Raw genomic sequence first — 14,871 nt, forward strand, 5'->3', positions numbered from 1 at the left:
CCAGGACCACCATAAAGGCATCAGGAAACCACCAACACACCTTACAGATTGAGACATTAATGATGACAGAGACCAATGTTACAAATAGGAATGTAAGCTCCCTTCAAAACGGATCTCAAATTTCCCTCTGCAAAGTTGCCACAGACCCAGCTTTGGGAAAGGGCAGGCTGCTACGACCAATACTCTCTAGCAGGCAAAGACTGTACCAATGAGGGCTGATTCTTAAAATTCATTAGCTATCAGAATGAGGAGGCCAAGTGGTTAAAATTGATACATCTGCAAAGGGTTAAGCTGTTTCTATAGTTAACCGCAGGAGTTTTTTTTCATCTGTTACTATTAATTGGTGTGAATAGATGCCTGAAACAAATTAGCCATGCTTTAACCATTTGCTTAAATGTGCTAAGCCATCAACAGATAATAAAATAGGTGTAAAAGAGTGAACTTGTACTGCTACCATTAACTGCAAAACAATTATCAGTATCAAGAAACTGTTGGTGCTATGTAAGCATATTCTGACCAATTAGGTAGGAGAGGGCTATTTCCTGTTCTGCGGAAGGTCTTAGTCAAGCAGAACAGAAGTATTCAGCATAACAAGGACAGACATGACTCTATCAAATTGAATGCACCCAAGCTAGAAAAAGGAGAAATCATTGATTTTTCACAATATAGTATGGCATCTAGTTACACTGCCATGTATCTTCAAATGAAACTGAGGGATCCCAGGAGAAATCTACGCCGATCTTCAGGAGGTACAAATTTAATGCTTACACTATCAATAACTAGTCAACAGTTTACCATTGGGGTAATATTGAAATGACCAAATGGAACTTGTACCTTTGTCTTGACAAATTAGTTATTTGTTAGGTTGTGACATGTATTGCTGGTTATAATTCAGAGCATTTCTCCATATATTTTACATGTAGACAGGTTGAAGGTATTTGTGAGTAGAATAGAATAGTCAACATTCTTTTTCTCAGGCGAGCAAAAGGGAAACTTTGGACAACATATATAAAACAATGTAATCCACTCAAATGCTTAGATGAAAGAGAATCGCTACGATATTCCTTATTAAAGAAAAAGTTATATGGCTCTGTTTCTTAGTAACTTTTGTTCTATTATTAGATTTCATCTGAGGAATATATCCTATCAATTCTGTGTGTGCATGTGTGGGTGTGTGGTTAAGCTCTACTTTCTGCTATCGGGTCTGAGCAAGATGATCTTTGCACGACACTTGTTCCGGCTGTGTGGTTTATTTTACAGGAAGCAGTCAGTGATGAGAACTAAACTAAAGAAAGGGTGTACCTAACCACATAGCTGTGCTTAGCTTATGTTTGAATGCATAAAAGTGTCTAAGAAAGCATCCCCAGCTTCTGTATTTTGTGACTATAAGTTGCTTGTCTCATTTCCTTTTTAGCATTTGGTTTCAGCTGGGTGAAGCACTGGAACTGAAACCAGGGTTCATAAATAACTGGAGTTTTAAGGGAATAGGGAACTTGACATTTAAAATGCATGTCATCTTCCTTGCCTACTTTGAAATCTAAAATAAATTTGCATTAAAAATGATTCAAGTTGTGGTCTATGACAAACATGCTTCTGGTTAAAGCACACAACTAATAAAAGTTGTCCACAATTCAGCCATTAATCAAGGTACAAATGGCCACGCTGATAGGTGGAATATTGAAATAATTCACCACAGAAACTTTCAACTTATTTATAAAATCTCATCTCTCCTATTTCCAAATCCAATCAGTAAGTTTTGCTTCCTAATGCTATCTCCTTCCAAGGATTTTGGGATTGTAACTCTTCTTCCTTCACATGCCTTCCATGCTTATTTGGAATTTAATGTTTGGAATTTATTGTGCACACAGCCTCGCAATATCTCTTTAAATGTCCTTTAGCGCTCATAGCTTTCTGTATCCTCTGAATATAAATTTGCATGCGTCTGATATAGACTCCAATTTTTACAGCCTATTTCAACTGCACACATCTGGCTGTAACCCTACAGTTTTACTATAACCCCATTCTCTTTTTTTTTCATTCTCCATTTTCTATACAATTTAGCAAAAATGTGAGATGGTTAGGATAAAAATATGTAACTGATAAATTCCATGGATATTAACAGCTTTGCGGTGGCACAGTGGCTCAGTGGTTAGCACTGCTGCCTCACAGCACCAGGGACCCAGGTTTGACTCCAGCCTGGGGCGACTGTCTGTGTGGAGTTTGCACATTCTCCCCACATCTGTGTGGGTTTCCTCCTGCAGTCCAAAGGTATGCAAGTCAGGTGAATTGGTCATGCTAAATTGCCCATAGTGTTAGGTGCATTAGTCAGGGATAAATATAGGGTAGGGGAATGGGTCTGGGTAGGTTACTCTTCAGAGGGTAAGTGTGGACTCGTTGGGCCAAAGGGCCTGTGTGCACACTGGAGGGAATCTTAAAAAATGTTCCAGGTTAGAAGAGCCATTTCAGTTGGGAAAATATTTTTCTTTATGCTTTAATGAGAGGTGCACATCACCGGCCAAAATTTGTTGCCCATCCCAGACTGCTCCTGAGTCGGTGGTGCTGACCCATTATTCGAACTGCAACAGTCCATCTGGTTTAGTTACACTACAATGCTATTAGAAAGAGAGAATTCCTGGATTTTGATCCAATAACATTGAAGAGATGGTGATACAATCCCAAGTCAAGATGGTATGTGACGTGGATGGTAATTTGGGAGTGGTGATCCCAGCAACCACTCAAGATTAGGTCATTTAAAAAGGGCATTGTGGTACTGGGGAGGGAAACACATTTCTCACCAATTTACAAGAGAATTTACTACTCTTATGCTACCTGATGTAGCCTCCTATGTATGTGCGGTACAACATGCTCTTGTGGTTATCCATTGTATCAATTGGTTTAGTCTTATAGCCATATTCTCCAACTGGTTCACCGACCTAGCTTTGTGCTCGCCAAGATAAATAACATTTACACTGGGACAGTTGCAGCAAAGACTTTAAGTCATCATAGGAATCCTCCAGAAGTTACAAGAAAGGAGGTATGCTGCCAATGCTATTTATACATTGGAGCACATGGAATTCATAAGATGAGAGGTGACCTCATAGAGGTTTACAAATCATGAGCATTATAGATAAGGTGAATGACAAGAGATTTTTCCCTACAGTGGAGGGAGTTCAAAACTAGGCGGCGTATTTTTAAGGTGAGAGTAGAAAAGATTTAAAAAGGACCTGAGGAGCACCTTTCTTACATAGAGAGTAGTTTGCGTGTGGAATCATCAGCCAGAGAAAGTGATGGATATGGGTACAGTTACTATGTTTAAAAGATATTTAGTTAAGTTCATGAATAAGAGAGGTTAGGACGAATACAGGCCAAACACAGCCAGATGGAACTAGTTTAGTTTGGGAACATGGTTGGTGTGGACTGGTTGGACAAATAGGTCTGTTTCAACGCTGTGTTACTCTATGACTATGGCACTATAAGATGCCTACTCAAATAAACTAAAACAAAATTCAACTGATACTGGAAATCTGAAAGAAAAATGCAAATTGCTGGGACTACTCAGCATGTCAGGCAGTATTTGTGGAGAAGAGAAGTTAATGCATGGTTTTTCATGGGCGTTATGGAGTCTCGGCCTCTGGAGATCCAGGGAGAGCCCAACATCACCTCAGGCAATGGGTCTCGGGCCGTGAGTGACCAATCGTGGAATTTGCAGGACAGAAACACTGCAGCATATACATGAAGTTTTAAAATTTGACTGAACCGGATTATTCTGATTTGTTCATGTGTATGCATGCATATATGGCTATAAAAGGATGCTTTTAAAAATGTGCATCCCTACATTTACTAAATTATAGAATACCTATAGTGTGGAAGCAGGCCATTCAGCCCATTAAAAGCCACACTGATCCTCTGAACAGCATCCCGCCCAGACCCAACCCCCTACCCTGGTTTATTTCCAGCCTCTGGCAACTGTCTGCTTGTGTTTCCTCTAGGTGCTCAGGTTTCCTCCCTCAGTCCAAAGATATGCAGGTTAGGCAAACAGGCCATGCTAAATTGTTCACAGTGTCCAGGGATGTACAGGCTAGGTGGATTAGCCATGGGAAATGGAGGATAACAGGGATAGGGTGGGGGGATCAGTCTGGGTGTGATGCTGTTCGGAAGGTTGGTGTGGACTCAATGAGCTGAATGACCTGCTTCCACACTGTAGGGATGCTCTGATTCTAAGATGCTCAAATTTAATTGGGTCCACAAGTGGACTTGGCTACAAATCCTTCACAGTGAACATGCATTTCAAGCTTTGCCTGAAAGCTTCTGGTAAATTGGTTCAGGAATCTTCCATGCACCTTCTCAAAGACAACAGTCTCTCTGGCTGATACATGAATGCTGGTGTGCATGCCCATCAGACTTTTCTTGTGCATTGCCCACATCTGAATTCTTGCCAGTTACCTCCCCCTGAGGTGAAAGGCCACACACACTCTATTTTCTACCCCCCCCCCCAAGACACACACATCACATCTGCGTGCCTTTTAACTTCATATGTGAAGATTTAATCCTTAACCTGTCTTCTAAGGTATGGACATGAACTAGAACTGGGTGTCAGATCAAATGACAAGTGTTTCACCCACAAAAATTTGCATTTGGATGGGAATAACAACTACAAAAAGAGAGAAAACATACGCTAATCATGTTTTATAACGCAGAATAGACTGATGGGTATTGACAGAAACAACAATGGCAAAACATAAGGAAGGCATCCATACAAACCACAAGGCCCAGTTGTTTCTAAGACGGTGTATGAGCAAGTTTTCTTGAGACAAGTTACCAAAGGCAATAGTTGTGGCCTCATTGTTCGAAATCTTCAGGACTCCTCTTTTACATTATTTCAATGTAAAAAATTTCATTATTAGGGCTGCCATCACAGCTGGTTTAGCTAGTGCTACACACAGAAATGTTGGCAGAATAGGGACATTATTCTGAGATGCTGACGCAATTGTAAATCAGAAAAGGTCAGCTCTTCCACTGTATCTCAAGGACCACCAGCTGACCCAATGGTGGTGCTTGCGCACCTGAAAGCATAACTTCACCCAGGTCAAGGGCAGGGGAAAGCAGAGGTGCATGTTTACAACATTCTGGAATAAGTGCAAAGTTAGATTTCAGGAAGTGAAAAAGCAGAATCATGCTTTTATCATTGGATTCAATGATACTGCTGGCCTTGATCTATTTTTCTGCCATTGTAATTACGTGGTGTCTTCCACTGCTTCGCTTTTGCTGCTGAATATTATGAGCCAGCTTGACCTGCAAAGGGGAAAGTGTCAGAAAATGCAATGCATTTGGGTGGTAGGCCGACTTAGCTGGAAGAAGATTGAAGCAGTGAGGTGGGGGGGGGGGGGGGGAGTGTGTGCGAGAGATTTGCTGTCGTGGTACATGGGTTGGGTAGAGTGTCAAAATGTTAAACTTGAGTCTTGATTGCTGTTGATGGGTCTGTGGTGAGTGTGCGATGTATTTAGTAGTATAAAGTTGAAGATGCAGTTAGCAGGACATATTTTAAGATACATTCCTTGGTCCTGATCACTCAAGTGAGATCATTGAAATTGCTCCACTGCATCCAAATTTGACTCTTGGTTCTGACTTCTGTGGCTATCTGTCTCCCAGGTATTTCAAGCTCTGGCTCAAGGGCCTTCTAGCCTCTGCAGATAAAATACATAACCTTAGTTTTAACTTTCAGAACTAAGGCCTCCAGCACTTTGTCCACACCCTCTCTCAGACCTGCACTATTACTCAAGTTTCTTCCTGTTCCTGACTTGATTCCCACCCACATAAAAGAACCTTCAATTGATGTAAGCCTTACAGGAATTAAGACCACAAATGGGGCTGAGCTTCATTCCACTATCATGGAAATGAGAAGACCGTGCAAATTTTCCCTGTAGCAACATTGTTTTCACGTGAAACACCAGTTAATTGTGGACTGCAATCCCCATGTCAATTATGAATGCTTATTGAATTTTTGGTCCCTTTTCTTAGCACAGGGTGGGCCTTGCTGTGCACTTGATTTCATAGTTGGTCATCAAATTGATTGTCTAAATCCTACTGGTCACACCATTATTTTGAACACAATACTTCATTGCTGGTTTTAATGATGGCGGCATCTGAGTCAACACAAATCACTGGAGAGAACCACAAACTGGAAAAGAGAAAGAGAAACACAAATTAGAAGGGATAGAGAAACATCAACTGAAAGGTAGCGAAAAAGAAACATAAACTGGTCAAGAGAGGAAGGAAAAAAACATAGACTGGGAAAGAAAAAGAGAGAAGCTAGGGAGAAAGGAAATAAAAAAAACACAATGGGGGAGGGAGAGGGAAACACAAAACTGGGTGGATATACCATACTTGTTGCATAACTTGCTTGCTTGTTTTTGTGTTTTGACTACAGTGTCTGTACTATTTGCTGCATCGACAGCTTGCAAATATTGGTGTCCAGCTGCAGCGATGTTATATTTTCAGCCATTTACTAGCAGTTTTCAAATGCTACAACCTTTCTTTGTCAAATGGTCTGTTTGCATGCTTCAATAGATTAGACAATCACGGACTCCACTACTCTTGTGGGATCTTTCTGCTCTTCAGATTATTGACTCTATGTAAACTTTCAGCCACAGCTATGAATATTATGACAGCTGGTTTGACCAGTTCTGCATCTGTTGGTCTATGAAGCATAGCTTTAGCCTTTGTTTAAAAAATTTGAACTCAAGTAGTACACTTGGGGCTTTCCAATTCATGGTAGAGGATTTGACATCCGTCCTTCTGCTGTTCATTTGTCTTTTCACTTTATTTTTAACATTGCACACTTGTACTGTGTTTTCTGTACTGTGCTTTTAGTGTTTCTCTCTGTTTTTTGGTTTAAAATCTGTCTTGGGGTTCATTTGCTGACTCAGCATTTTTCCCAATATAGCAGTCTTGGTTTCGTTATTGTTTGAATTTGGACATTCTTATCCTTAGCTCAACCCAAGGCATCAAATAACCATTCAAATTTGACGGAACTTTCATGTGGGGTGGCTTTGAATCAGCTGACTACTTGCACAAACCAGGCCAGCCTGGAGATAGACAGAGACAGTTTGTGAAGAAATTTTAGAAACTGAAAGTTTGAACTTGCAATGGACTGGTTTCTGCTGTCTAGGAGTCACTACAAAAATCTATGATGCGGAGCTCACTGTCAGAGACTTGACTCGCACATGTGAGACTACTAACCCTGGAGATCCGATGCTGATTAATACTAAGTATGACTCTGAGATAAGCCATTTATGTTCCTGACCCAAACTGACTGCTACCCTCTGACCTGACCCAGTGCCTCACCTCCGCAAACACCCACCTACCCATTCACTCACTCCAATCACTGAAAAACCTGTGATCTTTCAATTTTAACCCAATATAGCAGCCACTATGAGAAGGAGGCATGCCCTCTCTACACCTATTTTCCTTGTGTTCACTTGTCTTCTCTGGGGATGGCTGCACTGACCCCAGACTTCACCTGGGATCAAAAGTCCTGGCTGCAAGTTCCCAAAAAGATTAGGATGCCAAAACATTTCTGGGCAACAGCAACATGAGTGTCATCAATACTTACTGGAAGATCTGGACCAACATGTGTTAAATCTGGAGTCAAACAGATTTTCCTTCTTTCTGAAAACCAAATCTTTATCTCCCTGAAGTTTCATTTCTGCGCAGCATTGTAAGCATCAATGGATGTGTCAAGTTTTACGTTGCTTTTCTTTATTGTTTATATAACCTCCTGTGAATTACAGGATATCATGAAACTGTATGAAACCACTTATATACTGTATCTTCCTCTATTGAATGAGTGCAATTTACTTGGTGTTTTGCACAGTTAATACTATAAATATATTCCAAAATATTTTTGCTTAAATATTATTCAATAATATTTTTCTTTCAATACTTTTGCAAGTTTTCTTTAACTTATATAATTCATCTCATTGTTAAATAACAAGTCAAATATTCTAGTTGGGGCTTTCTGGTATCAAGATGTGGCAGCCACACAGCGCCAGGGACCTAGGTTCAATTCTACCCTGGGGTGGCTGTGTGGAGTTTGCATAGTCACCCCATGTCTGCGTGGTCCCCTCTGGGTGCTCTGGTTTCCTCTCATAGTCCAAACGTTTGGTGGATTTGCCATGCTAAATTGCCCATGTTGTCTAAGGATGTGCAGGTTAGGTGGATTAGCCATAGGAAATGTAGGGTTACAAGGATAAGGTGGGATGCTCTTTGGAGAGTTGGCATGGACTCAATGGGCCAAATGGTCTGCTTCCACACTATAAGCAGAAGTAATAATGTAAATGGAAGTTTATAAAGGCAGTTCCAGCCCCACCGTGTGTCAGCAGGCCTGATAATCCGATCTATCCCGTAGAATGGACAATCTTGGAAGGTTTGCGAAGCTATTTTTCACCATCCTTTCCAAATGGTCCCCCAGGCCTAAAGGGGAAGGGAGATTCTTGTTGCTGTACTGGATCTCTGTTAGCTGTTCAGATGTTATTCAGCAGCCAATGCGACCTCTTGTTTTCAAATTGCACTTACCCCTCTCTGCATCCATCAACTTACTCCCAACGCTCTAGCAATGCACAGCTGTTTGTAAAGAGTAAAACCTGTCAACATTTTACAACTCCCTCTTGTGCAAAGTTTTAGCTCCCTCTAGTGTAAGCCTATTATTGTTTATGTAACATTTTGAAGGTAATTGTGCACTTGATGGAGTTTGTCACCCAAAGAGGAGTGATCTGTTTTTGATTACACGCTTGAAGGTGCTTGGACCTTCAACAATTGAACAATGTTCAATATGAAGTGTTTTTTATGTAAATTATGTCAGTTTATCCTTCTCTGATTCAATGCCAATAAATCATTTAGTATTCTAAAGACAGCAAGCTCATCATAAATGCGATGATTTCGTTAAATTCATATATTCCTCTTGAATTTCTTTCATTTTATCATCTGACATGAAATTTAACTGTGTGATTTCAATTTATTCAGTTTATTTGATTTATTTACTATTGTCACGTGTACCTAGATGCAGTGAGTGCAGCCTTCTGGACTCAATATCGACTTCACTCCTTTCTGCCCAACTGTTCTTCTGTTTCTGGGCTGTATCCCCTACCTATTATCCCCACTCCTTATCCCTTTCCACCCACCTTTCTGTATACAAACTGTTTTCCTAACTACCATCAGTTCTGAGGAAGGATCATTCAATTAACTCTGATTTCTCTCCACCGATGCTGCCAGATCTGCTGAGCTTTTCCAGCAATTTCTGCTTTTTTGCTTCTGATTTACAGTATCTGCAGTTTTTACAGTGAAAGCTTTTATTTTGTGCGCAGTATAGGCAGATCATACCGTACAAAGTGAATAGGGTAATAGAAGAGAACGAAGAATACAATGTTACAGCTGCAGAGAAGGTACACAAAGAGCTAGATCAATATTAGACTTGAAATTTGAGAGGTCCTTTCAGAAACCTGATAACAGCAGGGAGGAAGCTGTGCTTGGACCTGTTGGTCCACGTGTTTAAGCTTCTGCATCTTCTGCCCAATGTCGGAAGAAATTATAACCAGGGTGGAAGGGCTCTTTGATGATGTTGACTGCCTTCCTAGGGCAGCGAGAAATGTAGATGGAGTTGATGAATGGTTGGTTTGCGTGATGGGCTGGGCTCTGTACACAACTCTCCGTAGTTTCTTACAGTCCTGGGCAGTGAAGTTGGCATACAAAGTGATGCAACCGGATAGAATGCTTTCTACGGTGCACGTTTAAAAATTGTTAAGAGTCTTTATGGGCATGCCAATTGATAAGAATCTTTACAGACGTTCACCAGGCTGGCATGGTGCCTGGATAATATAAATTAAAGATCGATCAGTGATCTGAAGTGAGTTGTATTGCTCATTTTTCTGTTCCATGTCAGCATCTTCTTGCATACTTTCCTGGTTTCTGTCATCTGAATTACCTTCAGTGATTATTGAAGCAAAAACATTTCCCTCAAAAAGGGAACATGAGATAGCTTTTGCAAATAGGATTAAGGCAAATCCAAACAGATTCTACAAATACATTAAAGGCAAAGTCACTAGGGAGAGAATAGGGCCCCTTAAAGATCAACGAGGCCATTTAAGTGTGGAACCACAGCAGATGGGTGGGATACTAAAACAAATATTTCACATCAATATTTATTGCGAAGAAGGACATGGAAGCTAGGGAACTTGGGAAAATACATAGTGATGTTCTTGAAAAGTGTCCATATTACAGAAGAGGAGGTGCTGGAGATTTTAAAATGTGTAAAGATAGATAAATGCCCAGGAACTGATCAGGTGCATCCCAGAACTTTGTGGGAATTTAGGGAAGAGATTGCACGGGGCCTCTTGCTGAAATATTTGTATCATTGACAGCCCTGGGTGTGGTGATCTTGCCCTGGCCCTCAACACCCAAGTTCCCACTTCTTGCCAGGAAGCTTGATATTCTCCTGACCCAAAAATCCAAGACTTCATTTAATCTAGTGCCCATTCTGGCTTGTGTCCCAGAAGCTCCAACTGCTGAGTGATGGTGCTACTGGGACTCCATGAGCTACGCCAATTCAGACAGGCCAGGTCAGGTAATCTGATATCTCTTTCAATGTTCAGAACTGTTCTCCTATCCAAAGCCATTTGACGTCATTAATTTGAGTGGAAAATAACTGCAACATTCTCGCAAATGCCGAGTCATTCAATTTGATGAATACAAGAGTACAAGTTTAAAGAACAGTACATTCAAAGCAATATTGAAATTATACAGATTTTAAATATCTTTTCGGTAAACAGATTGATCAGCATATTGAAATTACATAGAATCAGAGTTGTACAGCAAGGAAATAGACCCTTTGGTCCAACTCATCCGTGCCGACCAGATGTCCTAAATTAATCTAGTCCCATTTACATTTTGTCCATATCCACCTAAACTCCTCCTAGTCATGTACCCATTCAGATGTTCTTTTAAAAGTTATAATTGTACCAGCCTCCTCCACTTCCTCTGACAGCTCATGCCACACACACACCAACCTCTCCGTGAAAAAGTTGCCCCTTAGGTCCCTTTCAAATATTTCCCAGCATATTCCAGATCAGAGGTGAACCATGCAGAATAACAATTAGATTTCATGGAGGTGACAGTTCTTCTAATACAGCATCATCTCAAAATTATACCTCAAGACTGATGATGAACAAATCAATGTACTATTACATTGAGCAAGTCTGATTGCAGATGATGTTATTAGCAGACAAAGATCAAAACTGCAAGACAGGGATGCCGTGAGCATCTAGCCAGGCTTATAGTTTGTGAGGTAAAAACAATGACTGCAGATGCTGGAAACCAGATTCTGGATTAGTGGTGCTGGAAGAGCACAGCAGTTCAGGCAGCATCCAAGTAGCTTCGAAATCGACGTTTCGGGCAAAAGCCCTTCATCAGGAATAAAGCTTTATTCCTGATGAAGGGCTTTTGCCCGAAAAGTCGATTTCAAAGCTACTTGGATGCTGCCTGAACTGCTGTGCTCTTCCAGCACCACTAATCCAGAATTATAGTTTGTGAGTGCTAGGAAAGCAAGTGAAAAGCCCAGAGATACAGCTTGGTCCAATCTCTGAGCTGGGTACCTGGCCCTGCAGGCAATAGAGCAATACTAATTCCCAGTGTGCCTCAAAGTGCAGCTTCGAGGAGCAGAGGCATCAGTGGATTGAAGAAGTGCCATGAGGATCCTGGCAGGGTTTGGATGCCAGCATCTGTCGATGGGGGAGGGAAGGTGGTGTGGCAGGTGCCCTGAAATGTTGATGTCAGATGCCATACATAGCAGTCTGGAGGAACAAGCAGTGAGCTTTATTTGCCAGTTTTCACTCTGACCTTTGTGTTGGAAATTATCAACATCAAGATTCCTTGTGGAACTGCACATTAGTGAGGTGCAATTAATGAGGCCAATAATCAGCAATAAACGCCCAGTCAAAGGCACCTCACAGTTGCTGAGCACGAATCCCACCTTGATGCCCAGAAGTCTGTTTGAAAATGCAATGAGTTGTTCCCAACAGTTCATGTCCTTCACGCCCCTATAAATTCCATCCAGTGGTTCTAAAGACATTAATGTTCACATTAACCTAGATCCAACACATTCTACTAATGGGCCCACCACAACTGTGTGTGACAAGGAGTTCCAATCCAGCTTTCAAAGGGAGCAGGATCCTTGGACCAGCTTTCTGAGCTCTTAGTAATTCTGCTTGAGCAATATTATTTATTGCTATCATGCATAACTCACCTTGTTATCTCAGAACAGTGTCTCTTCTATAGATACGCAACAGTGGTGTATTCTTTACCACAAATCACCAGATAGGTCAAAGACAAAGCAAAAACAGATGAGGTCTGGTGACAGACTACCTCAAACAAATCTTACCCAGTACCACATACGTTCTCTCTGACCTTTATATCTTTCCTGGTGTGGCATTCAGAATTAGCAATGATACTGGAGCTGAGGTCTAATCAGCACTTTATAAAATGCTAGTACGGACATTATAATTTTATTTTCTATTCCTTTATTTAAAGGTAAGATGTGATTTTGAACTTAACTGCACTGGGGGATTGTTGGACTGGTAATATTATTGTTAGGCGATTAATCCAGAAACTTAGCAAATGTTCGGAAGACCCAAGTTTCAATCCCACCAGTGCCAATGGTGGAATTTGAATTAAATTTTTTTGAAAAATCTGCAGATAAGAATCTACTAATGACCATGAAACCATTGTCATTTGCCCGAAAAAACCCATCTGGTTCGCTAATGAAGGAAATCTGCCATCCTCAGCTGGTCTGGCTAACTCCAGATTCAAAGCAATGTTGTTGACTCTTAACTGCCCTGTGAAATGGTCCAGCAAGCCAATCAGTTATAGCAATTGCTACAAAGTCTCAACAAAGAAATGAAACCAGACAGATCACTTGGCATCAACCTATGCACAGGAAAAATCAATGGCAGAAATAATTCTGCCACATCTATCCACCACGTGAAGGCCTCCGAGCCCTCTGTTTCTTCCTCCCAGGCCATCCCCACCAGTACCCTTCCACCAACACCCTCATCCATCTGGCTGAACTGGTCCTCACCCTAAACAACTTCCCCTTCCAATCCTCCCACTTCCTCCAAACCAAAGGGTAGTCATGGGCACCTGTATGGGTCCCAGATGTTCTATATGTGGACCAGTCTATCTTCCACAGATATACCGGCACCTGTTCCTTTGCTACATCGATGACTGACTGCATCGCGCCACCTTGTACTCCACGAGGAGGTTGAAAAGTTCACCAACTTCACCAACACCTTTCACTCTGACCTCAAATTCACCTGGACCATCACAGACACACTCCTCCCCTTCCTGGACCTCTCCATCTCCATGTCTAGCGTTGACTAACCACGGACATCTACTACCAACCCAATGACTCCCACAGCTACCTAGACTACACCTCCTCCTACCCTGCCTCCTGTAAAAACTCCATCCCTTATTCCCAATTCCTCCACCTCTGCTGCATCATACAGAATGACCAATTCCATCGAATAAAATCCCAGATGGCCTCCTTCATTCAAGATCGCAATTTCCCTTCCCACATGGTCAACGATGTCCTCTAGTGCATCTCCTCCAGTTCCTGCACCTCTGCCCTTGAACCCCACCCCTCCCAACGCAACAAGGACAGACACCCCTGGTCCTCACCTTCCACCCCACTAACCTCTGTAAAAATTACATCATTCTCTGCCATTTTCATCACTATAAACAGACCCCACCATCAAAGATATATTTCCCTGACCACCCATATCAGCGTTCCAGAGAGATCATTCTCTCCACAACTCCCTTGTGAGATCCAGGCCCCTCACCAGCCCACACCCACTCCTGGCATCTTCCCCTGCCACCACATGAAGTGCAAAACGTGCGCCCAAACCTCCCCCCCTCACCTCTGTCCAAGATTCCAAAGAATCCTTCCACACTCGACAGAAATTTACCTGTATCTTCACAAATGTCATCTACTGTATCCGTTGCACCTAATGTGGTCTCCTCTACATTGGGGAGACAGGACGCCAACTTGCGGATTGTTTCAGAGAACATTTCTGGGACACCCACACCAACCAACCCCACTGTCCCGTGGCTGAACACTTCAGCTCCCTCTCCCACTCCGTCAAGGCCAGGCAGGTCCTGGGCCTCCTCCATCGCCAAACCCTAACCACCTGACGCCTGGAGGAAGAACATCTCATATTCCGCCTTGGGACCCTGCAACCACATGGGATAAGGATTTCAACAGCTTCCTCATTTCCCCTTCCCCCACATTATCCCAGTTTCAAGCCTCCAACTCAGCACTACCCTCTTAACCTGTCCACCACCCTTCCCATCTATCTGCACTACCCTCCTTCTCCCCCACTTTCATCAATCTATTGCATTCTCAGCTACCTTCCCCCCAACCTCACCCTCTCCCATTTTATCTCTCAGCACCCCCCCTCCCCAGCCCACAAGCTTCAATTCTGACGATGGGCTTATGCCCGAAACGTTGATTCGCCTGCTCCTCGGATGCTGCCTGACCGGCAGTGCTTTTCCAGCACCACACTCGCTTCTCTGATCTCCCGCATTTGCAGTCCTCACTTTCTCTCAGAAATAATTCTGCCAACCCTGCAAATGCTTATTACTAAAATCTGAGGCCTCCTGCCAACATTGGGAGAGTAACAGGTGGTAACAGAATCAGCAAGAGGGAAAAAACATACTTGGCCTCATTTTGTTCAATCTGCCAGCTGCAGATGTATCTGTCCATGACTGTATCAGTAAGAGCGACCATCGCATGTTCCTTGTGCAGATGAAGTCCGGCTTCATGTT

General features: G+C 42.3%; 1 protein-coding gene across 1 annotated transcript in view; it reads left to right on the forward strand.

Moving 5' to 3' along the window:
- Positions 1 to 613: 613 nt before the first annotated feature.
- The window catches only part of LOC140464963 (genetic suppressor element 1-like), a 305,622-nt gene continuing 291,364 nt past the window's right edge, over positions 614 to 14,871 (forward strand). The window contains exon 1 of the mRNA XM_072560646.1: positions 614 to 749. Coding sequence (XP_072416747.1) covers positions 671 to 749 — 79 coding nt within the window. The 5' untranslated portion in view covers positions 614 to 670. The remainder of the gene's footprint in view (positions 750 to 14,871) is intronic.

The sequence above is a fragment of the Chiloscyllium punctatum genome, chromosome 41 (assembly GCF_047496795.1).
Source record: "Chiloscyllium punctatum isolate Juve2018m chromosome 41, sChiPun1.3, whole genome shotgun sequence".
Lineage (NCBI taxonomy): Eukaryota > Metazoa > Chordata > Chondrichthyes > Orectolobiformes > Hemiscylliidae > Chiloscyllium > Chiloscyllium punctatum.